At 41.8% G+C, this 26287-nt stretch overlaps 1 protein-coding gene across 5 annotated transcripts in view; it reads right to left on the reverse strand.

Annotated features, from left to right (window-relative positions):
• REPS2 (RALBP1 associated Eps domain containing 2) overlaps positions 1 to 26287 on the reverse strand; it is a 103595-nt gene that overhangs the window by 6534 nt on the left and 70774 nt on the right. For 2 of the 5 annotated variants that reach the window (XM_037377283.1, XM_037377280.1), the window contains 4 exons: positions 16677 to 16741; positions 4947 to 5030; positions 2194 to 2339; positions 7 to 112 (listed from right to left, as the gene is read on the reverse strand). In XM_037377283.1, the coding sequence (XP_037233180.1) occupies positions 7 to 112; positions 2194 to 2339; positions 4947 to 5030; positions 16677 to 16741 (401 nt within the window). Of the gene's footprint in view, positions 1 to 6; positions 113 to 2193; positions 2340 to 4946; positions 5031 to 14787; positions 15339 to 16676; positions 16742 to 26287 lie in introns of those variants that run through there. The other 3 variants (XM_037377281.1, XM_037377282.1, XM_037377284.1) reach the window with 3 other exon arrangements.

Below are 26287 nucleotides of genomic sequence, written 5' to 3' on the forward strand. Positions count from 1 at the left end.
CCTTACCTTCAGCTGCTGCTGGAGCTCACTGTTCAACCTGGCGAGCACAGCATTGGCTTCTTTGTTTTTTCGTATAGCGGTCTGAATAGCCCTTTTCTGCTTGGAAGACTGTCTGCCAGACAGATAAAATACAAAACATTTCAATTAAGAGCCCCAACAGTGGCTGATGCCAGAAGATCAGCCATCCATTTTGCACGTCTGTACTCTGTACACACTGGACTACACTTCAAAGACAAGGTACAAACTACAGTTAAGAAAAAAAAAAAAAAGCTAACACTGAAATGAGATGGCTGAATCGGGTAGACTATTTGAAAGTAGAACAGCCAGACTTGTTAACCTAAATGACAGAAACATTTTAGGCTGTCTCAATTATTTAAAAATCACTGCACTCTGATTCAGCTTAAGAATAATCCCTGCATAGCTGTGCTTATTGCAGCATCTTTGCATTAGCTGTTTTCAGACACTTGTAAATGAGTTTTAAAGATTCAGGAGTGGTTAACAGAAAATACAAAAAGCATTCTATGTGGAGAGAAAGGACATCTGCATGAAAATACCATCTCAGATTTTTTGGGCCACTGCTGATTCTGATGTGTCTTTACTTCAAAAAGTAATCTTTCTGTCATTCAAAGCAGTCATTTCCACCAAAACCATCTGATGTCACAAACAGGAAGAGGTAGATGCCTTATGGACTTTCCTCATCTCTCTTGCTGTTTACATAAAAGATTTATCTCCTATTATTATTATTACTCTATAGCCCATGGTAGCTAATCTGGAGGAAATTAGTTAGGCAAACAGTGACAAAAAGAGACAGTTCTGTACATAAGGACCAATCTATTCTGCGAAACAGGTAACAACAGGAAAAAGGAAATAAAATACAGAAAATACTGGCCGAATACGCGAGCCTTTTTCCAAATAGCTTATTTTAAAGTCTTACGTGAAGCATCAAGAGCTCTTTAATGACAAATTTGATCTAAACCAGATGCCCTATTTAAAGAAGGTCCACAGTGGTACATAGTCCCCATTAGCTCTTCTCTCTACAGGGCTGATGGCACTGATCTTTGCAACAGAATCTGTTTTGCAGCACAGACAGGTCTTTATGCTGTTATCTTCCAGTGAACTGTCAGTTTTCTGCTTCACAATTTTGCTTCTAAGTACTCTCCATAGGCTATAAAGCAACAAACGATAGGAAAAACTAAAAAGCAGGGTGATATACCTCTGTGGTCATGTAAACATTTTAGAAAAGATATAGACAAGGCAGTATTAAGTTGAGATGCTAACAAATGCTGTTATCTTTCTTTGAACCTCTATGGAATATGTACTCCCAAAGCACAAAAATAGCACTTTAAGAGCATCCTAGGAGTCTCACTACTTATTCTAATCTCCAATTATGCAGCACAGATTCAATCCACTGATAAACAGTTTGCCAAGAACTGCTCAACTGATTTGGGCAACTTGGTTTTGTTTCAGACTGAATCAGACATCCTTGCAAGGCTTTGGGCGAAGGCGGGCTATAATGTTGGCACACTGTTTCAGTGGAGGGAGATGTATAGACCCAACAGGGCTCCAAGTGCCTTTGCTTACAATTTGTACAGTCCCTTCTCCGCTGCCACTAAATAAATACATAGTGAAATCTCTACAAGTCTTTGCTGCTGTCAGTTTCAACAGCTGTATTTCTGACAGCAAACACCACAGCCTGGGTTTGGCAGTTACTGGATTATCACAAGTGGTCTATGGCTCAGATCATACCAGTGGCAAGATCATTTCCAACCTGCCTTGTGATGATGCAACATCAAGCATCTTGTGACTCTATTTCCTACATTTTTATCTGGTCATATCTGTCCACATGAATGAGCAAAATTCCAGAAGATATGTGCAAGGCAAAAGCATGCACCCATGGATCTAAAAGGAGTTGTGTTACAGATGCTGGCTGAACAGCTAGGCCCGCTCTTCAGACATGTCTACCAGACACAGAGGCAGAACACCTTTGAAGAGGCTATCAATCAAGTATTTCCAACTTACACAGTCACTACAGACTTAAGTCTGCATTTGAAAAGACAGATGTAGATTTCAGAGACCTGTATCTTGTGAAGCATTCTCAAAACCAGAACTATTGAGCACAAAGTCACACAAAGAGCAAACCCTGCCACACCAGATCTCACGGTGCAGCCTGGTATGCTTGGTACAGGTTTTTACTTTTGGACTGGGAGGTGAGGCTTGACTGCTGGCAGGGAAGAAGTCACATTTATAGTGGGAGAAAGCTCGGGAGTCTCCAGCCCCTGCGCCTCTGTCCGGAGCTTCCTGCGAGCAGGTTTGGAGGGTGGCTGAGCGAGAACAACCTCCTGCAAGGGGGAAGTACAGCAACATTAAGTCAGGCCATATGCATCCCATCATTAGGCTGGGGAGTACTTGTGACATAGAAATTGCTGACAGCTGGCCTAAGATTTCATAATTTAAAGAGGTACAGAATTCAGATTTGGTAATAGCTTCTCAGGTTTCTGACTCTGACAAAAGGAACAATAACTCCTGCAACCCCTTAATGAATGAAATTATTATATTGGTGGTTTGCCTTCATCGGGATGAAAAGCTCCTCAGAACTGGATTGTACAGCTCTGTGTGCATTTGTGGGGGGTGGGGGAGTGCAGACGGAGGGGTATAAATACATATACTAGCCCCTGGTTGACCCAAAAGCATTAAAACCAAAACAAGATTTGTTTTTAATTATGCTCAGTTGGTAAGAATCAATAACCAATCACTTGCATGCCAACTTACTCCCTCGCCCATCTGGCATAGAGTCTCTCTCCCTTCTCCCCTCCTCCCTTACATGAACCAACACTGAAAACAGGTTAAAAAGACAAACGTATAAACCTATCCATGCAAAATGAACATGTTGGAAATGTAGGAGGCCAGTTAATTCTCTTGATAAGCTGCATGAAAGAAATAATCTGTTTTGTAGGTAAAAGAATGTCTTGGATTTTTATGACTTCAGTGGCAAGAAGTGTTTTCATTATTTTAAATTAAGACACCCCTTCTTTTGCAATGAGAAGTAGTTTTAATGCCTTATAGCTGTTTTAAATCTGAAATATAAATATATCCTTTTCAGTGTATTTTATTATTAGATCTCTCTTATTCATGAATGAGAAAGTTAAAACTCAAAAAGATGAAGTGAATTGATAAAGGTCATACATTTAGTGTCACAGTCAAGACCAGAGACCAAATTTTATTATCACTTGCACAGTGCCCGTTTTACTGGGCCAGACTATCTTCCCGATTGTATTTTGGCCAAATGTTAATAAAATAAGAAAAAAACCCACCACCAAACAAATAAGGAAGCATTCAATGACCCAGCAATCGTAACAAAAAACCCAGCACTGTAGTAAGCTGCGCAACTCAGCAGAAGAGACTATTATGAGTGACACAGAATGAAACCAACTAAGACCACCAATGCTTAGTATTAGAGGGATTACAATTATTAGAGGAATTTAAATAATAAGGAAACAAGAGGTTTCAACACTAAAAAGCAGTTCTGCCGTTACTGAAAAAAAGAATAATCTAAACATATTATGAGATCTTTTGATCAGGATATCAGCACACCAGTGCTGCACAGCTCTCAGATCATACCATGCTCTGAAATCCTACGCTTATGTGCAGCTCTTTGCAAACACACAACGTAGGTCAAGTGAGGAACTGGCATGTGCCTTGTACAACTATAAACTGGTGGGATGACAAATGCACTATCCTAGTCTTGGCACCTCGAAGTGCCAAAATCCTATGAAATCCTCTTCCATTTCAAATGCAATATTGGAAAAAACGATCCAATACCTAAAAGCAGAGCCCTCTGCAGGGGCTCTCTGGCTGGCTGCTGTTGCAGCAGGCTTTGGAAGGTGGGTCAGCACTGCACCAACCACCTGGCCTTCCACACCCCATAGCCTGGTGCTTCTATGCGTTTTGGGGATCCAGGTGGGACAAGGGTGAACATGAAGTAGGTGGACCACAAGGATTTCATCTCCCCAGCAGGGCTGCAAAGCAGAGCGAGGAAGAAGCAGGGCCAGGCTAGATGCAGCACGTCATGAGCACAAGCGGAGCAAGGACACTGTTCAGAAAGACCTATCACATATAGCAAATGACACCAGACATCTGTTTGCGCTCCCTGTTAGGGTAAGAAGTGTGATGATGCTCCCTGGGCAAGGTATATACTACATACAGCACCTGCCAACAGTTCTTGGCTGGGCTGAGCAAAGGTCTTGCAGATGCTCCCTGGCTGCAGGAGGGACTGGAGCGGTAAGGATCTGCATTTCCCCCCTGTCAAAACCTGTTCTGGCTGGGGCTGGTGGAAGGAGGCAGTGGGAGCATGATCAGGAGTGGGGAAATGCTCACAGCCACTACTAAGGCCACTCCATCCCTAAGCAAGGCCCTTTGACAAGCGCCACTGCAATTTTAGTGCTTACTTTATACAAATGGTATGTTCATACAAAAAAAAATACTAGAAACTGCACAATCTTGAGCAGATCTTTCCCAGCCTATGTACCTTTAGTGGCAGATCCCGACCTCTAGCAAACAGGTGTGTTTACATCAAACCCGAATCCTCAGTAACTGGAAGCAAGAAGTGCGTCACCATTTGGAAGAATTACAATGAGACAGGGGTCGAGTACAATCAAGCTCTTTTTTGTCTTCCCTAAGGCTCCACAAGCCCCTATTGATTTGAAACAAATGGCAAGCTGCCTCTCTCAAAGCACATGCATCAATGTGTATATACTAAGACCTTTCTTAATGATTTATCTGAGCTGATGTCACACGCAATCCCAGTTCTCTCTAGCGTCTTGACCTCCAGAGAAGGTAAACATGTAAAAACGTAACCCTAACCCCCTGTTTAATTGCTTTAAAACTTAACACAACCGCATTTGTTGATGAAGGCAAATCACAATGGTACAAATGTGTGCAGGTCTCACCTTTTTTGCTGAACTGTTCTCTTCTGCCTGTGATGGGGGTCTACTCATCTGAGGATGCAATTCAACCTCAGATGGCTGCTCTGTCTGCAACAACAAATCAGACATTGCTACACCCAGAAAACGACTACCAGTCACATACAATAAAATCAATGAAAGGAAATGTTATACACAAAAGAAAAGTTACTTTAACAATTCAACGGTAGGGGAAATGGACATCTAGAGTGACAGCTAAATGGATGACATGTGTCTTTTCCAGATTTTTAATGAAACAGTTTTCTTGCATTTTATTGTGCTAGGAAAACAAGAGAAAAGTTTTCCTGTGAAGAGTTAGGAACCATGTCTCTGAATGCAAATGACATAGTACCCAGAATTTCTTCTAGAGTTACCCTTTTGGCCTAAATACTCAGAGGAAGGCTAAGGGGGGTGGTGGATAAAAGCTAGAAAGATCTCTGATGCGCCCTATCACCTTATTATCTCCTGAAGCCAATTAAAATTCATTGGAGTAAGCCTCTGCCTTTGAAGTTTGTAAGGTTGGAGTGAGAAAATCTGAATTATACCACAAATTCCACTAAAGTTACTGAAAACACAAGTCATAAAAGAAGCCAAGTAAGTCTTCCCTCTTCCTGTCTCATGTTTCAAACAGAAACTGAGCTGAACACTCACCACACAGGTCTGCCCTTCAACAAACCAAAACACCCACCACCCAGTATATCCGACCAAGCAGCAAATTAAAACAGAGGGCTAATCCGTTGCTTTGCCTCTCCTGAAATCTTTCTGCATCTTTCAATTTGCTTCACCAGGACAGGGCATGGCACATCAGCAAGGGAAGGGCGGCAGGACTTGGAACCGCCTGTCCCCAGGCACGTGACAGCAAACATGGTGTAAACACAACACGGCTGTTTTCTGTCTGGAAGGTATGGGCTTGATTCTCCAAGACGGAGAAGGCTGGCAGGAGCAGGAGGTTGAGGGCACTGGCAGATGGCCTCTTCTCCTCTTTCCCACTTCTGCCAAGCTAGAACAATGCTGACAATGGCCCCCAGGCAGGGCAGGCAACCTCCCATCCTGCTCCCTCCTGAAAAAAGGCTTGTTTCCACACAGGTGAAAGCTTGCATTTAAAATCAAGTTCAATGCAAAACCTCAAACTTTCAAGGAGCCAGGATTTTAGCCACAACAGTAGCAACAGTGACTTGTCACACACTGAGGAACCTAATTTGCTATTGCCACGAGGTTTCTGCACAGGCCCATCAAGCTCTGTAGCAGTCACAAGTTTCCCACTGCTTAACCACAAGTTAAAAAAAAATGAGAGAAAGCACAGAACCTGGTATAAAAAGGAGGAACTTTTTCATAGCACTTCCATGTCTTCTGTAACAGACATAATAAGAGCTGTACACAAACTTGCAGGGGAAATGTGGTTCTGTCAGGCTACTCCTGTTCTCCAACCATAATGTCTTGTACACGTGCACAGAGGAGGAAGATGTGGGATTTTTTTTTTTTTAAAACGCACATGAAACCCTTAAGGAGAGGAGGAAAAGGTGTTTGGCTGACAAGATCCCTCTCCTCCCCTCTTCCAAGTATGCTACATCTGCAGCGTAACCTCATGTTTAAAACCAAAAACAACCCACCCTGTAATTTTCCCATATTTGAATAACAGTATCTCAAATACTTGGATTTTAATAACTATTGGATACTAACATTTGAATTCTAGAAGGCTTTTCATGGGTTGAATTCCTCCTTCTGTCTGTAACTGTAGACTTCTGGTACAAATGGAAAAGTGAAATGAAAAAAGCAATCTCGTTTTCTGTCTACAAAAATCAAAGATGTTTAAAAGTCTATTTAATGCAACACAGCGTTTCTTTATCAGCAAGCTGAATAGCCCACAACCTCCCTGATTTCTACAACCACTTTTTATGTATTTGAAAGCAAAGAAGGCTCAAAGCACTGGTAACAGTAGCCTGGCAAAGTCCATGAGGCTTTAATGAATGATTTGGGGATAGCAAAGCTCAAATACTCCACAGAACTGCATGATAAATTCGGGCCCAAACCACATCACTTTGGCAAATCATTCATTTAGGGACAGCAACAGTAAATACAGTTTTGCAGAGAGCCACGTAATACACATACTATAAACTCCTCATGGTACAGCTTTGCTGCACAACACAGAGATGACAGAGGTGTAGGAGAGCCAGCTCTTAATGACCCTTCTTGGACAGGGAGCATTAGAAAGTCCCCTAACCTCGCCAGGCGGGCACCTTCTGGTACTCACATTCTTGTTGGAGTCTATGCTAAACCTTCCATAAAAAGCAATATATTAACTTATTCCACAGAATGAAAAAGACCAACCCCATATTCTTTATGCATAGATAAAAATCCAGCTTTTCAAGAATCAATGTGTTTAAACAGCATAGAAGTACTCTACAACGCCAACTCCAAATAAGCAGGAAAACTGAAATCACAAAATTACAGTATGATAAAGGATGGGGGGGGGGGAATGGGGAACCCCAAACTTTTGCAGAAACACACCCATCCCACCCCCCTTTTTTTTTTCTAAATGGTCTCATTGCAGGAGAATAATGTTTTAAACTGAAGGGAAGCGAAAAGGGAAAAGAAGGGTAAACTTTGTGTTCTGGTGGAAGCAAATATAAATTGGAGTGCTGATGCCAAAAATGGTAAGATTTCAGAATTTCCAACAGTTTGGTATCACAGCTCTTCCTGGTGCAAGGTAGTTTTTCCTAGCCGGGTACTGTGATGAGGCTGTCACCCTAACAGCTGTGACAGCCGCTGTGCTGCAGGGCTGTGGTACCCCTGGCTGAGTCTGGGCCACCGGGCTGACCAGCCCTCTCTGCTGCCAGGACCCCAGGATGGCAAAGCTCAGCAGCCAGCGGGGCAGGGGCTGGCTGGAGCAGGCAGGTGGTAAAAATAAATGGACAGTTATATTTGGCCAAAAAAAAAAAAAAAAAGAAAAATAATTTAAAAAAATAAATAGAACTAGTTGGAGTGATGCAGCTCACGTGTAAGGAATAAAACCAAGTGACTGCCATGTCCTTAAAGTGCCACCTAGTGGCATGTGGGACAGGCCATTTCTGAGTGCTCTGCTTGAAGGAGAGTACCAAAAAATTGTGTTGGCATTAACCAGAGCCTGCCCTCTGAGCCTGCCCCACAGGCTGGGCAGACAGCCGGGTTGGGCACGGTAAAGCTGCGGCTCTTTGAGGAGTCTCCTTTCCCGCTCATGCAGAAGCCAGGCCTACCCATAATGATCTGCCATTACAGCTGCAAGTTCTCCTCTACCAAACACCTCCATTCCTCAGAGCAACAGGCTCGTGACAAGTGCCCAAGCATTAAAACAAAATCAGTATGCTGTTACAGGGGGTTTTGTTCAGGGACAGACAGCATTTAACCCAAGCAAAAAAATCTTTTGTTAACTGCAACATGCATCCATGCAAAGAAGGTTCTGCTAATTCAACCAACCCAACAAAGTCCTCTAGCCAAGGCCTGAGAGGCTGTACAAATACATTTGCAAGCTGAGTCTCCCCACACTGGCCCCACATAGATTTTAAAGGAAAAGTAACTAACACTTGCTTTTTCTTTTGGTAGATGGATTCTTCACAGATTTCCTTCCCTTCACTGATGTGGACATAGGGTGAAAGCCAGCCTCTGCAGCCTTCTGGTCATGGGCAGAGTGGGCCTGGCTCAAGGATACTCCAGTTCCAAGCTCCCACAGCAGAGTGTAAGGAAAAGGTGATCCATAAGGAGCAGCTGACGTGTGTTCCCTTTAATTCTTCATTGTTTTTATACCACACTTAGTAGTCTTTGGGCAACTCGTTTCTGATTCGGAAACACAGCAATAAACTGCCTCACTCCATCACCACATCATCTTCAAATTTAGTCACATCTGAGAAACTTCTCACCATTGTATTAGGGTTTAAAATTCCTCACCACCGGTTTACAAAACTGAAAGATTATACATTATGCAATACGGTCTTCCAGAGGCAAATTCAGTTATAGTAGCGTAAAGCACTCTTCAATGAAAAGCGTCTCACTCACACGCACAGAATGGAGCAAGCTGCTGACATAGGAAGTGCTGGCACCACCAGGTCCACATCCAGGGTTACAGCGGACGGGCAAAGAGCATCCTGCTCATGTGCACTACCAGCAGTGCAAATGAGCTGCAGACCAGGCCTAAGAGTACCTTCATTTTACGAAGTGTAAGTGACCACAGAAAAGAACAGGACAGTGTCCTATTCCAAATCTCCTGAAGAGCTCCTCTTTGCAAAAACCAAAGCCCAGTTGTTAACAGGCAGTATCTCCTTCTTCCCCAGCACAGTCACGTATTTTCTAGGAATAGCCATACCCTCCTCATTCTTCCACACAGAATGGCCAACAAAGCTTCTGTACAACAGCCACAGCCAGAGACCAGCCTGTGGCCTCTGGCCAATATTGAGCATTAGGACAGGTAATTCCTCATCATTAAGGAGAGCATTAGGAATCACAAATGCTTATTATTTCATCACATGATCCTTGACCAGTCATTCATAATCTCCTCACTGCTCCATGTGATGATACTTAACAGTACCTTTCTAAAAGAACATGTAACACTCACTTAAGCACCAAGTGCTTCAAAAGCCTCAGATGAAAGATTTTCCAAAGCGTAAGAGAACGCACTACCTTAACAACTGGTTCTCCGCTTCCATTTCCAATTCTTTTACTTCACAACACTAGAGTATATGTAGATTTCACACCCACTTTTTGACACAATCCATAACTGATCTTCCAGAAAAGAAGGTCTACATGGAGTTTTCATATTTCAGTCACCTTAGAGCCATTTTGCAAGAGGTGAAGTATATATTCAATCCTTCCCACAGTTCAATCTCACCCACACTTATGCTCCATGCTAACTTTACACATGGAAATAGTCCTATTGGAGTCAATGGCGCTACTCACAGAAATGGAATTATCTCTGTGCATTCATTGGAATGCCCATAATCATTACCTTTACATGTCACTGCTTAGCTTTGCAAAAAACTATTGAGAACAGCTTATCTGTAAGAAAAGGTAGGATACTAAAAGTGCTTAATGCTCAGTATGTGCCCATTGCAATCTTCTCTCATCTCTACATAAGTTCATTAAAGAGGTATTTTGCTCCTTTCTAAACATTCACATTTTTGCACTTAATGGTAATTTCTAAGCAGTCAAGATGTCTCAGTTCCAGTTTCTGTGAGCCTTGTGCATCCCACACTGAATCATCAATTCTTTTTATTGCTCGTTACAAAAACTAAAAATGGCAAGACAGAAAGAAAACCCGAAGGGATGCAAATGCAACAAGCTGCCAGGGTCTTAGTGTGCTGCCTGCCTTCTCAGCGCTGCGCAGCCCTGAAGTTTTGATAAGCTTTTTCTTTCCCTGAGCTATCTGAGGGCTGGTGATAAGGTTGAGGAAAAAAAAAGCTGTAAATACAAACAAATTGCTGCAATGTTCAGCCCATTTGCAAGGAAAGAATAGGACCCAGATGGAAGCATTAACAATCTGTTTTAATACTCCACTTCCACAAAACCAGATTAACGTAAGCTAGAGATGGGTATGCGCATACCACTAGAGATATAGGCACTGGATTCTTTTTTGTTGTTGTTGGTGGTGGTGGTTTTATGATACATGTGAAGCCAAATTAAAAAATTATTACAACATATTTTAATTAAGATACTTGCCCTTCTTCCACTCTCCCAGAAACCTCTTTAGAAAGGACTTTATGGCATCCATCAACTACTCCCCAAATTCAATTTTAACTGTGCTACTTTCCACCACTTCTTAAACCGCAATTTATTTTGTCTGGCCATTTTAGATTTAATATATAATTTTCATGAGAGGAAGATAATCCATTTGTATTACATTAAAGTAGCAGATGGCAAAATCTTTCATGTTACAGAGGACTTTCAGTTTTATTACAGTTACATGCTTCTTCAGTACCTATTGCACTGATTAAACAACATATGTTATTTTGCAGCCAAAACTGTAGAGATGATCAAAAAAACCACCTTCTTCTTGCACAGCGGTTGTAAATGCAAGCTAAAAAAGCATTCCTTTGGTTTAATATAAAATGGTTGTCTGGAAGAATACCATCACATATACAAATAATATGCTGCCAAAAGCAAAATCTTCACCTTTTTTTAAAAAAAGTTTTATTTCTGTAACAAAAGAGTTAGTTCCTTCCTGTAAAACTCCAGGTGTCCTGCCAGCACTTGAAATTCCTCACATATTTTTAGAGAGTAAAGCAGTGCCTGAACTGGCCGAGTATTTTCTCTCAACAACCTTGTAACAGAGATAAGCAAACCCTACCTCATCCTCGATGTATCTCGGCTTTAGGTAAAGACGTGTGCAGTTGGGGGACGCCCCGACCAGCTCCCAGCATGGAGCCTGCACGTGGCCATCCCACTCAGGAGGCCAGGAGGTCTCAGCGGGACTGACAGGAGCCCTTCCCCACCTCCGCAGATCAGCGTGGGCACGCATCTCTGACTGTGGGCACGCATCTCTGACGGTCATGGACCCAGCCTGAGCGCACTCCAGGCTTGAGGCTCTCTGTGGAGTCAGCAGAACTTGGAGGCATGTTAGAAGAGGCAACTTCTTGAACCGGGTCCCAGTTTTCATTTGCAATTCTGGATGGTGAACGGTCAAAAAGCTTCAAGGAATTATGAAGTATCAAGTAACATTTGGAGAACGGAACATTGGATATATTAAAAAGAATAATACCTTTGCTTTCCAACACCACCAGGTGTCTGTGACTAGGCAGGGTGAGCCGCTCATCATCCCTCATCACATTTTGTTTCCATGATTTCACCACACCAGTAACGTCTAACAGTAAGGATGGCCGCTAAACTGACAGCCTAATTCTGAGCTCATATAACAGCAGGGTTTTAATCTTCAGAGCTGCACTGTACCCAGGATACTTCAATTTGATAATGTTAACAGCTGCCTACCTGCTCCAGTTCATCTGAACATGTTGCCTTCACCCGTAATTTTTTCACTGCCTGTCAAAACTGCCAGCATGAAACCAGCAGGAAAACTAGGTCCCAAGGCCTCCAGAAATAAAAAGTCCAGCACAAACCAGTGTGAATTCACAAAACCACCAGGCTTAAAATTTAGACTCTGGGAAAAGAGACTAGGAATATTAGTTTTTTCAGCCAAGATATACAGGGTTTTCTTCCAGTCCCACAGTTTTCAAATCCCCTTATGCAGGGCAGGCAGGATTGAAGATACACTTCCATTACTGGACAGGAAGGTACTGAAATAGAGGAATTGAAATAAAGGAATGTTGATCTAATTGGGCAATGTTGCAGATAGTGAGCTGATGTTGGATAAAATCCTGAAGTTATATTTGCTCTTCAGTGTTCATCTGTAATTCCTATTAACATAAGTACGTTACTAAATCTCCCACAGTAAGCAGCTGTGGTAAATGACTTCTATAAGCTTAAAAGCCAACAGTAATGAAGTCTTATTTTGTTTTCCATTTAAAAAAATAACAACAGAGGCTTACTTGAGATGTGCATACACACATTTGGTTCCAGTGGACTGTTATTCATGAGCACCCAAAGTTATTTCCTGCCTGAAATCTGCGTCACTGCAAATCAACTACACGACTACTGCCTTTCTGTCATGATTCTTATTGCCTCCAAGGTACACAAATTTTCTACCTACAGCCCTGGGTCCACACAAAAGTTCTGGCATCACCTTTATGCCATTTCTCCTTAATCAGTCAAGTTTACTGCTGAGTTAGGAACACAGAATCAGGAAAAATTACCTGAGGCACTGAATCCAGTCCTCTACAAGCCCAGAAAAAAACCCTACAGTAGGTAGGTCAACAAGCTACAGGTTATCTTTCTATGTAACATCACTCAGGGTGGGGGGGATGATGATGGGGATGACAGAAAAAAAAAAATCCTAAAAACTTAAGATTTCTTTTTTTTTTAATAAAATAAAATAAATAAATGGGTGGAAAAGCCGTAACTATAGCATGTCATGGGAAGTGAGCAAGAGAAGTAAGGCGTTGTCAGTGAGTGTCCTAAGTCTGTACAATAGCTTGTAGCATATTAAATATTTATGGTCCGAAGAAATAGGGGAACTGATACAGATGAAGTTATCCTTAAATCCAGGCAGCTATTGCAGACTTGCTAAACATGAGATGTGCTACTAGGGATTACAGGAGGTGTCAGCGAAGTTACACATAGGGATATACACACAGCAGTAAAAGGAAAACACTTCAAAATAACACATCATCCAAAACAACATCCTAGTCCTTCTATAAGCCTGTTTCCATACATAATCTTTCCTTTCTTTAAAGAATTTAGGCAAACTTGAATTACTTTCTTTTTTTAACAGGAAAGCAACATTGAACTGACAATTCTAATAAAGCATTTCACACTGTGTTTCACAATGTCTTACTAGAAACCTTGATTCAAATTGCTTGTAGTGTAGAAAGATATGGGCTGGAGTTCGGGTTAAAAGACCATAAACTAGAGATAATGGTATAGTCACATTATGTAAACTTGCCTTTTTTCCATCTTCATGTATTAAATTTATTTACAGTCACCATAGGGCCTTCAGATGAAAGCACCACTACACTGCAAAAATGTCTGGTGACAGCTCTCAGGAAAACCTGGGTACAGTTTGTGGACTGATAAAGTTGATACAACACTGACTTTAGCAATGGAGAAAAATCCCAAGGAGACTGAGCTACCATCATCTTTTAGAGGCCATCAAGAAGAAAGAAATGCAGAGTTAATCCACTAACTCTAAAACACATTGTAAAGGCAAGAAGAGATGCAGCTGCACCTGTAAAGCTGTCTACCCACCAGAGGTGTGGAACAGCACAGGCTGGCAGCAGCAACCCAGAGCAGAGAAGCCAGCCCTGCTGCTATTTCCCCCAAACCCAGCCAGCTCCTCTCAGCACCCCAAGACTTGAGCCTCCCATAGTAAGCCGTGCATCCACTGAGCTCTGGAGTCAAGGCTACAGCAGTATTAGCTCGAGGTTTTACCTTGTGCTATGCTCAGCCAATGATACAAACCTTCTCCCTCGTTAGCGAGCTGACTGCACTACGGAGGCAGAGTTAAATGCACACATAATTTAATAAATTTGTGATATAACTAGAGACATTTGGCACACACTGAATAACCAGTGTTTCAGTAACTTACCGAGCTTGATTACCTTGGAGGTTCTGACAGGAAAAATAATGTTTTCCTAAAGGCTGAAGCAAATGCTACTAAACCCAACAGCAACCCAGGACCAAAGTCAAGATGCCGTTTCTACAGTGCTCTCGATTAAGCTCACAGAAGGACTTCTGCTCCACTGAAATGTAACACGCACCCCTTGGTAACTCTCTTTTACACACTTTGGCCTTTACATCCCATGAGCCTTTTAATCTCACTCTAAAGAGCCAACTGGTTCAGGCTGCTTCCCAGCCATCCACAGAAAAGTGTAGTCCTCAGAAGAAATTATTTTCCTCTCCTCCTCCATCAACTGATTTTGAAAGCCGAGCCAAAATAATCATACCACAAGCATAGTTATATGGTGCACAGCCACCTGAAATATGTAGGGTTCGCTTCATTTCCAAGCTACATTTGTCATTCACAGGGCTTAACTGCAGACATATAGCAAAATGTTATGGCCATAAAAAAGGATTTTCAATAACATTGTTGAAAAATAAGTTAACAGAAATTTAAGGAGAGTTTGGTAAATCTTGAAACAGGAAAAAGCTGAATGTCATTTTAGCATCATGTTTTTTCTTCCGTTCTTGATCCTGACTCAGTTTTGAAAGCAGATCTCTCCCTCCAACTTGTTCTTGCTCTTTAAATCAAGGGCCCCACCAGACTAATGTAATCCATATGCTTACTATGGCTTACATGCTATTCGTAAGGGTCAGCCCAGCCGAATTATAACCCCATCACACATACTTCTCTACTGTCTGTTACCTTTATCACAGAAAGGCATGCTTGGAGATAAAATAAACAATGTGACAAGTGTGAAATTCATTATGTCCTCAAGAACCAGTTTTATGTACATTTTTGGTAGATGTTAGAACAGTAATAGTTTTTTGAGATATTTAATTAAATATTTTTTTAAAATCGTAAGAAATAAATCAAGTAAATGTAAATGATGCATGTAAGCGAAGTATCAGCTATATATTCATTACTCAGTAGATACAGAAGCACTTTTTTCTTTCAGAAACCAGACTTTTGTATCGGAGAGGAGTGGATCAAGAATTTCACATGTGAATCTTTTTGTGTTTATCATTTCAGAAAGGTCCTATATTCTGCATGGCCTGGTATAGGATGAGCAGTTGGTTCAGTATTTGTGAAGTGGTAAGGACATGCAACATCTCTCCTCACTGCCCTGCTAAGGAAACGCCAATCTATCAGAGAACAAGAGAACGAAAAATTAGCAGAACCTTGCTTGAAAACAATGGAATTTTTCCCTAAGAACAGAATGTGTTATATTCACTGCTTTTCCCAATGGCAGCGAGGCCTGCACTGCATGGAGCTGGCGTGCTGTGGCAAGTCCGAGCAGTGACAGGAGAGCTGGCGTGGACTGCAACAACAGCTGCTGCAGGCACAAGGCAAGGAGCTGTGCCATGGGATCAGGGGAAGCCAGAGGGAAACACTGCTCTCTGGGGAGCGTTAGACAAAGCAGGAACGTGATGGGTACACTAAGGAGCATCTGGTGGTAGCTGTACGGCTAATGCCTTGCTGACTCAGGGGAAGCACGCAAGCTCAAACCAGAATGCTCTACAGTCCTCAAGGTAGAAACCAGATGCACTCAGATGCTAAAAAGGAAGAGGAAGAGAGCAACAAGTGGCTGGTGGAAGTGGGGGTGGCAACAAGCCTTTTATCATGTCTATCACAAGCACTGTGCAGTAGAAAGTGTTCAACAGACACTAAGAGTAGATCCAAAACTCAAGTGATGACTGTTTCTGGCTCAAGGAAGGTGTCTCACCAAGTCTTTTTTATGTAATGGGCTGTTAGCTCCCCTGGGGACTTGTTTTCTATTTATACGCTTCATGTAAAGGAGTAATATATGAAGCATACTGCCTAAGACTTAATGGAGCCGACAACATAAAAAGAACAGGATGCTGATCTTCCATCATTTCCTACAACATGAAGAAGTATCTGGATGCAGATACACATGGCTTAGTCAATTTGCACTGTGTCATGGTTGTGTGATGCTCTAAAAACAAACAAAACCCCCCTCATCCCAAAAGCAAAACAAAAGCACACCAACGAATGGTTTGAAACTTAGTAACACAACTGACACGGCTTTGCTTCCTTTCAGTGTTATATTTTTAAACCTACAGGTGAAATATACTTTTACACGCTGCGGTTCCCTTAGCAGATGCCCTCTGAGCATTTGAAGCTTGAGAAGCAAATAGCGGGCATCAAGCCCATGCCTTTCTGGCATGAAACACTTATTAGCAGACTAGCCTTACTAGCCTTTAATTTACAGTTTTGCCTAGTGGGTGCATGTCAGCTCCACTACAAGGAGATTTAATTAGTCTGTAATTTCACAGTGCAACACACCAGCTAGACAGACCAATGAAGAAGGACCATGTGCGGAACTGCAGAGCAAACTGCAGATTTGTATTATCTTGGAAGCAAGAACAACTGCCATGTCCAAGTCAACTTGCACTAACCACTGCAACTGTAACATGAATAAGAGAATAATACACAGCGAAGTGCTAAACCCTTGTCCATACCTGAGATACAGAAGGTCGAGGAGGCAGCGCAGGTGGTGGTGGGGGCAGCCAGGCAGACCTCACAGCTGAAGAGTGAGAAAAGAAGATCAAAACCCAAAACAAAACAAATAAAACCATGTTATATTAATTCCAAATATAACCAGAATTAATTTCCATTATAATTCCTAGTGAAGAGGCAGTATTCAACATTGTAATAACAGAAACTAAACTTGATCTTTATTGAGCAAAACCTTGTTTGAAAGAACTTCATGAGTAGTGAATGAGCAGTGATTTAATTGCTGTAAAACCCCATAATGTTATGATAAAAAGCAGAGATGGAAGCCAGTCAGCCACAAAAGCTGGAGCTAAAGCAATCCACTTCTAGTTACAGAACCCCAGAGACAGGGTCTACTTGTCCTTGGGACTTTGCGCTTTGTCATTAACATTATTGCCTTTTTTAAAAGCAATGCTTTAGCAACCAATGCAGACATCAGCATTCACTCCAGATAAAACACACTATGTGATGGAGCGCAGCCTTGAAAAGAAAACATCTCCCACAGAATTAATAGGACAAAAGCCTAAACAAACCAAAAAGAAATCCATTCCTTTGGCTTTATGTTTTGTATTTGCATGTTATTACTCATTGGAGGTACTTCAGAGGGAGAAGAAGAATAAGGGGAAGAAGACAAATCCTAATGGTTAGTTCAGGCCCCTTTAACATAACACTATGTCAGCTTTTAGTCTGAGCCAGCACAAAGGGAGAGAGGGGGAACAATCATGTAGGTCCAGCCATTGTACTTCTCAATTTCCTTAAAATACCCAAAATCCCTCATGGGACAGAACTACAGGACAGATGATGGCTTCCAAAGGCAGCTGCAGAGAAGAGGACTAGGAGGGCTAGGCTACCACAGAGACACCAACAGGACTGGTGGGAGTCCTTAGGTGGGTTGCCCTCCCCAAGCTCCTGTTCCAATGAAGGCTCAGCACTTCACTGGCAAAGATACAAGTCAGTCCATCTTGCACTGCACTGGTGGTTATTTGTATAGCAAAAAACCCCCAACAATATTAAACTTAGAAATGCCTTTTACCACAATAATGCTAAGCAAGCAATTACATTTATACACTTTTTATTTCCATGCATATTTTAAAAAGCCACAAAGACCATTACGAGCCTTGTTACAGCTTAGCTGTTTACATATTTTATACACCAAGTCTAAAAATGTCTATGTGGTTGAAAATACAAAGGCAAAAGATACTAACCATTAAGGACAACAGTGACATGAGAGTAAAAAATGTGTGGGTGAAGACATTGAGAACAGTCGTATTGACTACACAGAGCTATAAAGAGGCTTATAATACATTGGGGTTTTTTTTCCACCTTCTGTATCATCATCATCTCTTGAATCAAAATGAAGCTTAATATCACTCCAGACAAGGTCAAAGAGAAAGGCTGAAGAATTAAAAAACAACTTAAGTGAAGCAAAGGAGCCACTAACACACCTACAGGTGTAAAAGATTTGAAAAAACATGGTCATTAGAATCCCTTTACTTGTGTTTAGTTCTGTTTATAAGACCAGTGCAATACCTGCATGATATCGTCACTACATTCTCCATCTCTTCTGCACAATTGATCTTTAGAAAGGAACAGTGGAGTAAAAAACCTTCCTTTCCTTTAGTCTGAACTTCAGGTTATTAATTCATGTATCTGAGCACCAGCAGTGGCTTTGGCAACTGTAGTTGCCAAAACCAGTATTTGAAACCACCATCTAACTCAAACCCACTGCACTCTGAAGGTCCATCAGCTGTATCCTGTAATAGCAGACTAGTATGTACGCTCAGCATGACACGTTTATCTTCAGGAAACCTTGTGGGAGCTGTGTGCAACGCTCCATGGAAAACACCTGTGTGCACCTCACCTTCCCACCACCACCAGTGACTGTCACCGCAAGGGTATCACCTCTGCTCTCAGGTCACGGGGGAGCACGAGTCATGCACTCTCCTTAGCAAGCCCCTGGTAGCCCAAACATGAAGCTAGGGCATGCACTGCTGCCGTGAGCATGGGGGTCCCTGGGAAGGGGCACACGGAGCCAGGGGTAGTGGTGCTGCGGGCAGGCACCAGCCCCAGCAGCTCACTCAGCCCTTCCCAATATATGGAGCCCTCGCCAGGGCCCATCAGTTTTGTATTTGCTGGTTTACACTCTGGTAGGCTCTCAAAAGATTTACTGCAAAAGCTGCATCCATTGAGAACTCGCCTCAACTTCAGTTGTTGGGGATACAGCCCTTGTTCCCTGATTCTTCAAACCCAGCGATACACACCTAGGAAAGCAGCAGTGTAGTCTTTATAGAGAAAGGTGCTGGGCTTGTGGGAAAAGTATCTCTTGAAGTGGTTGCACACACTGTGAAACTCCACAAGTCTCCTTGGATTTGGCCCAAAAATTCCAAAGGGAAAAATTATTTTCTAGCAAGTTGGTCAAATAAAAAAAGAATAAAATACCACCACACCAAAACATCATCTCCAAAAACCCCTGCTTCCTCAGCTTTCAAAATATGACATAAATGAATTTAGCATTGAAGTAGTTAGATGCTTACACCATGTGCATTTGACCCAGTTTCCTCTTTTTAATCCTGAAAATTCTAACTTAAGCTACTCATGAAATATTCATAAAATTCCTGCTGTTGCAGAACATCTTTGGCCTGTTGTTGGAAGGAAATCATGCTTATGTAAGCACAATTGCTAGACAAAAGTTAGTTGACTTTCGAGGACTCGTAACAACTTACAAAAAAAAACCTCACTTCTTTTTCCCCACAGGGCAATGAAAAAAAATTTAATGACAGATGCTGCATGCTTCAGCCTTTTCTAGTGTCACTACCCTAAAAGAGGACACTATTAACAGATACTCATAGTTTTTTTATGTGTATCAGCAGGTGACTTGTACTATTAGGCTATTCCAGAATACCCTCCTTCCCTGGGAGACTGCCCCGCAAAGATCAGTTCCTGCTGTTAAGAGATGGCATTGTTATGTTAGCTCAGAAAGCCAACACAGAGAGAGGGGGAGTTCTGCTTCCAAAATGAAAGCAAGTACCCCAGGACTGAGCGGTGAACAGAGAAATGTATTTCTAGGTGCACACCTCAGAGCCTGGATAAGCTGCACAGCATTGCTCTTTGAAAACAAGTCTTCACGCCCTGTACAAAAGCAGAGGGAGCTGAGGGAGCAGGATGGACCCCACACAGGTCGCCCAGTTACTAAGCAGCTTCCTGGCATTCAAACCTAAGTGAGACATGTAGAGCAAATCTCAGAGATAGACTGTGGAAAGGCCATATAGGTACCAGTAAAAGAGATTTAAGTATATCCAGTATTCATGTCACATGTATTCCTGTAAACGATAGCATTTTCACACACTAGTTACTCCCACAAAGATAGCGATAAGGCTTTCAGTTAAAAAATCATGGCTCTCTACTTAGCATGTTTACACTTTAAGGCAGGTTATCTGCATGAGAAGCTTCCAGGACCATTTTTCTGCCCTATTTCGGCAATCACAAAGGTCTGACAGCACTAATGGGACACCACACTAGATACCCCCCGCCAGATTTCCCAATCTGAAGCTAGATTAATATTTTAAAACAAACCCAGGCCATAACTGTGCACTCTGGGAACAGGCCATGCCACCCTATCTGGCCACACCACTGCCTCCAGCCTCCCTAGCAGACAACACCAACCCTCAGCATTTTCATTACCCGTGGCAGTGAAAAATACCAATCATGGCAACCATCCAGACAGCCCCTTTACTGGACTTAATAGAGCTAGGAAGAAGAGACCACGGAAAAACAAAGTTATCGTAGTCCAGTCAAACCTATAGGAAGTAGGTCTTTAGCTCACCAGGCACAGCAGCAGAGGACACCAAAATTAGGGTAGAACAAACGTGGGTTCTTGGGGGGTGCTTTAAGAGCATCGTGCTGCATCTGTCTCCCTCAATGACAGTCACTTGCCCTCTTGTTCCTTGGTATTGAAGAAAACTGCCATAATACATGGAGCTTCTGGATGCACGCTGTTTTTTTAAAATTATTAATACTGGAACAGCAGCATACAATATCGTACTTCCTGAAACACTTCCATGTCAGATATTCATTTTATTTCCATTCTTTGCAGTTGTCTTCCTTCTCAGTTGTACATCTATCACATTACCCTGGGTATCACCTCAGACAAGTTAAAGCTTTGCATGAAAAAAAAAAACGTACTCCTTTTTCTCATCTGAACTGAATACGTACACGAGTAGTGTCCTGAAAGAAGGGTGGTTTCCCCAGGTCAAGGGCCATTTTGTACCTTGCTAGCCAAAGTGAAACTAGATACCACCTAGCAAAGGAGCCTGACCTCATCTCACATCAAAACCCTGCACACCTTTCACCCCATGATCAAAAGGGCACCCAGTTTGGTCGCTCCTCTTATTTCTCAGCTCACACAGAGGGTACAGCCCCAAGCAAACCCAGCCTAAATCCAGGCTGACCTGGATCCAGGTGACCTAAACCCAGGTTCTTGCTTCCCCACCACCAGCCCACCCCCCCCTCTTCTGCAACTGGGTGGGGACCACCCAGGGTCTTAAATTGGGAGAAAACTCTGACTGGGTTCCTTAAGAGTCTGGCTGAAGTGTTTGGTAGTTTTCAAGTAAAAGCTACAGCACTGTTGGATTAAGGGAGAAGCTTGTTGCATGGCAGATTTACACCCGTTTATGCTGCTTCAGAGTGCTCAGCTCCAAGATCCGGTTTAACAAAAGACCAACCAGTTTGTTTTATCAGGAAGCAAATGATCTGCAATACTGAAAACAGTTCAAAAAAGCCAACAGAACAAATTATTCTTCAGTTCCCCAAAGGACATAAGGCTTCGGTTCCTTATGTATTTTGGAAAGCTGGCATTTTCACCCTTCCACTCTGACACTACTTTGGAGAAGTTTTTAGATACTTTCCCTGCTTCTGTTGCCAAAGGCAGACCGCAGAAAAGTTCTGTGTCTACGCTGGTTTCTGTTTACATTTGTCTTACAAAACCTCCCTTCTTGTTCACTGAAATTGGTACTTGGATATTCCATAATACTGATACCGTTCCCTGCACTCCATTTATTTACATTCACCATTAGCACGGGGATTGTGAAACAATTGTTTTTCAAGAGATCTGATTTATTAATTCACACTACTATGTCTGCAAAAAGTTGCAGCAAGAAAAAAAAATTCAAAGCTGTAGCCAAGAATGTAAATTTAATGAAGGATTCTAGTAAGGTAGTTGTGAAATACCTATTTACCGAGACAGCTGTTTCAATAATTCTTATTAATGCAAAAAAAAAAAATTTAGACTCCCAATATTAATTTTGTTACCAGGTTTGTAGAAAGACTGCAGAAAGCATCACTAGTGACAGAGTAACCTTTCTTCTCACAGTTAGTTTTGGGAACCTGCTCAGAGGAAAGCTTCATGCATCACAGCAGGTGATACACACCCCTGGATATCACAGGCACACTCTTGTTACAGGTGTGCTTCACGTGCCAGTCATACAGAACATCATTCATACCTCAGTTGTGTGGAAAATTATGCAAGTACTTGCCAAGTAATTAGAAAGAAATATAGCCAGACCTTAAGCAATTAATGCTTCTGCACCGTGAATTTGCAGGTGTGACTTCACTTAGGACCCTGGTGTACTTACATATTTGATGGGTCACTTTCATATCAAACAAGCAGGACACCGTTAGAGGTGTGTTTTATGATGCCTTTTTTAATGCCCTATCCATAAAACTCAGCATGTTTTAAGTAAAACCTGTAAAACAGACTTTTTTAAAAACTCCTATTTTCTGTTTTGCACCACACATCTACATCTGTATTTTCAGCTTTCTGTCCCTCGTTTTCCCTAAACCATTTCATTTTCTAGTTACTGTTTTCTCTACGCCTTCCTTTTCTGTGTGTTTCTATCTGGCAATTGTTTCTGTGTTTCTATCTGGCAATTGTTTCTGCCTTCTCCCTCCCCCGTTAAACAAAAATATTCACGATTTTGCACCCTCTGGCTTCATGTTTAGCTTCACTCCACCCACAGGGAGGCACAGTCCCTCCACCTACTTCTCTCAGATCCACGTTGCCAGAGCTTCATACCCCCTGGAGATGCCACTGGGAGTGCTGGAGTGCTCCAGTACATGCCACCTGTGACCACTTCCAACACGAACACCTCAGAGCAGGCACATGGGACCGGGGAAGAGCAGTGGGCTACCACACACCACCCCTTCAGTCCCACTGCGGCTCAGTCACTTCACGACATCTGCATCTCTGGGGTCTCCCCCACAAGGGAGACAACTTGCCCCCTCTGACCCGACCCCCCACCCCCCCGTTCCAGATGAGCAATAGCAGACGCTCTCTTGTTTAACCTGTAAAGCTGTTCTATGACTGACTAACGTTTTTTGCATGGAACAGAGTAACCCACATGGGATCATGAAAATAGGTCAGTGGGGCTGGTAGGGCCAGTCGAGAACATTTCAAGCTTAACTATTTTCAGTAGAAAAGAGATTTTGCATTAAAATTTCATTTTTAACAACCTGCAACAGAATGGAAACAAACTGTAAACCATTCCTCAATTCCAGAAAGAACTAAGATTAGAAAAATGGAGAAAAAAAAATCATTTAGAAGAAGTTTCATTTACACAAACTGTCAAGAAACAGTTTCACTTGAAATGCTGGCAAGATTTACCCCAGTCTGCATACAAGTACTCTTTGGACTGAGCCCTTCGGGATAGACATAAACACTTAAAATCTAAAACCGCAGAAATAAGTTACCCCATCAGATTCCTATAATGTAATCACCATTCATCCATTTATAAGCTCCCTGTTTTTTTCTCCAGCCTATTCAACCTTAATTATGTCCTTGTCCAGTTGGGCAAAGAAATAAGTTACATAGTTGTAAGCACACAAATCCTTCATTAAAAAGTTCTAAAAGGCTGGGAGGCGTAAAACTCTTCTGTTCAAATCAGAGGGAAGGCATTCATATTTTATTCAGAATAAGCTCAGTTCAATGATCACATACAGATTGTAAAGCGGAACAGGGCTAGAAGAAAACAGCAGCTCCAGTAACAGATCAGGAGCTAAGTCCCAAGAGAAAAAAATAAAATCCATTCCACGTTTAAAAAAAAATGTTTTTGCAACATTTATGTTAAGAAAGCATGTCACATTATTTTCATTGCAGGGATACAGTGTTGGAGCAGAGTATGAACAGCAGCTCAATTTTGTGTTCTCTATGGTTTATGCATAAAAGACATTTTTAATTTAAATTACAATCGCTGTTACAACCAAAGGTTGTTATAACCGAAGGTATTAACTTGACTCTACACTCTTAATGAAGCTGGCAACATTAGAACTCTTCTGTACTGTGCAAATGATATTCAGTGAAACGGCATATTTTGCTGATGGTATTTGCCTTTATCACTATTCTAAAATAAAGGTCCTTCAAAACTACCATTCTCCTAATTTAATGTTTTGTTCTGATTAATCAACTCAACGCAGTAATACGCAAGATAGCATAGTGCTACAGCATGAGTGAAATCCAGTTCTATTACCCAAGAAAGTAGTTGGATTTTACTAAATCAAGACCAATACAAGAGCAATGAGAGGAAGTGGTCCTGAAAATTAATTACCTAATTAAATTGACTGTGATCTAAATCCAGCATAAAAAAGGACATTACTATTCTAGGTTCCCTTTGTCACTTCAGCTTTCAAGCAAAACGTTAGTGAGAAACCTGTATTTATGGTAACACAAAAAACACAACCCCCTGCATAACCCCTTAAAAGCCTGCCTTTAGAGACCTGCAGACAGCTAACCTCAATAGATAGAAATATTTGCTAGCAAATAGTTAAGCATAAAAGAATACAGAAGATAATGCAGTAATCATACTTACCTAGGTTAAGTTTGGCAGGATTTTTAGTACCCAGTTCCATGTCCCCAAAAGGGAAAGTTACCTGCATTGGGCTCACTAAGCTAAAAATACGATGTAGCTGAAAACAGCTGGAAACAGTATTATAGTAACTATTTGGACCTGTGTATGACAAGGTGTGATCAAAATGTGTATGACAATGGAGCAACAATCATTTAAATTCTCCAAATCTTCTTTCCCATACAATCACGAAAGCATTTTGATACGTGGACTGAAAACATTTAGAAATATATAAAATTTGGTTGTGGTTGGGCAAAAACGAAAAACCAAAGACATCTCAACACACGCTTACTGTTCAGAAATCTCCACACTTGGCAAATAAAACCCACCAGGTCTGTACGTTCTAGGAAAGGTTGTGCTAATTGAATGAAGATTTGATGAAGTAAAGGAAATAATAATGAAGAGTTTTCTTTAAAGGTATGAAAAAAAGAGGATAAAATGTGATGCTGAACACCAGTCTTCCTCTAGCACTAACAAAACTGAAGCGTGCAGAAAGAAGTCTGTACTGACAGAATCTTATGATAAAAGTACCACTTTAAACTGTGTGGGAAACATGTATATGAAGGAATACATAAGCAATAAGTGTGCCCGCACATATCACTTACAGGAATGCTGACGTACACCAATACATCTGTTCCCTTCTTCCTTTTCTTTGAATACTACACTTAAGAGCACAGGGAACACTGTCTTGATTGGCAGCCACCACTAGCTCAGCAGAGGTAAGCAGAGGTTACAGATCTGACTGTAGTTAATAAAACATCATCTGTAACAGAAAACACTGCACTTACAATAAAATGCTGAGCTGTGTTAAGTCTGGTACTTAACACCTCCCATCTCAAGAAGGAGAAACCCCCAAAAATACTAGCCCCATGTTGTTGGCTGAAAGCAGCACCCCCAAAGGAGTGAATCCAGGTTACAGTGAGTATTGGCTTACAAGCCAACATAAGAAATGGTGCCTGCATTCCAAGCATTCTTCGCTGCAGGCACAGCCGCAGCAGAAGGCGAGTTTCAAAAGCAAATAAGCACCGAAAACCTTCAGTCAAAAATTCATTTGTAAATAGTTATATGGCTGTTTTGGTGAATTACACAGAGATGTTAGATCTTCTTCCATATCAACATGAAAGTACACTGTTTATGACATTTTTTTTGTTGTTTCTTCAAAGCAAATTCTCTTTTCCAAACAAGTATCCTCTGTTCAACAGAAATGTTAATTAAAAGAAGTTATGCAATCCAGAAATGAAACTAAATGGGAAGTAAAATGTATTTCAGAGGCATCTGTATCTGCCGCTGCCTATAATTGCCCAGAAGTAAATTCTTTAGTGGTTGTCTTGGGCAGAAAATATAACGGAGCAAAACGCTAGAATACAAAGTATACGTATTTGCGTTTCCATACTTAAGCTGAGACTTGCCCCAGTCCCTGAGTTACCCCAAGTCAGACCCTAGCTTACTGCTACTGCTGAGGATAAAAGGTGGCGGGGGGCCTTGCTGCAGGACCCTGGGCTCCAGCTGCACCACTTTTGGCCCCCTCAATACCTGCTCACTCACCCAGGTCACAAGACAGAGAGAAGGGAGCACAAGGAACCCCAGAGAGCAACTAATTCTGCCAACAGCCTGGGCGAACACTGCAGGAAAGCTTTGCGGGCTTACCCGGGGAGCTCTTGACTTGTACCTGACCAGACAGT

Source organism: Falco rusticolus, chromosome 2, assembly GCF_015220075.1.
Source record: "Falco rusticolus isolate bFalRus1 chromosome 2, bFalRus1.pri, whole genome shotgun sequence".
Lineage (NCBI taxonomy): Eukaryota > Metazoa > Chordata > Aves > Falconiformes > Falconidae > Falco > Falco rusticolus.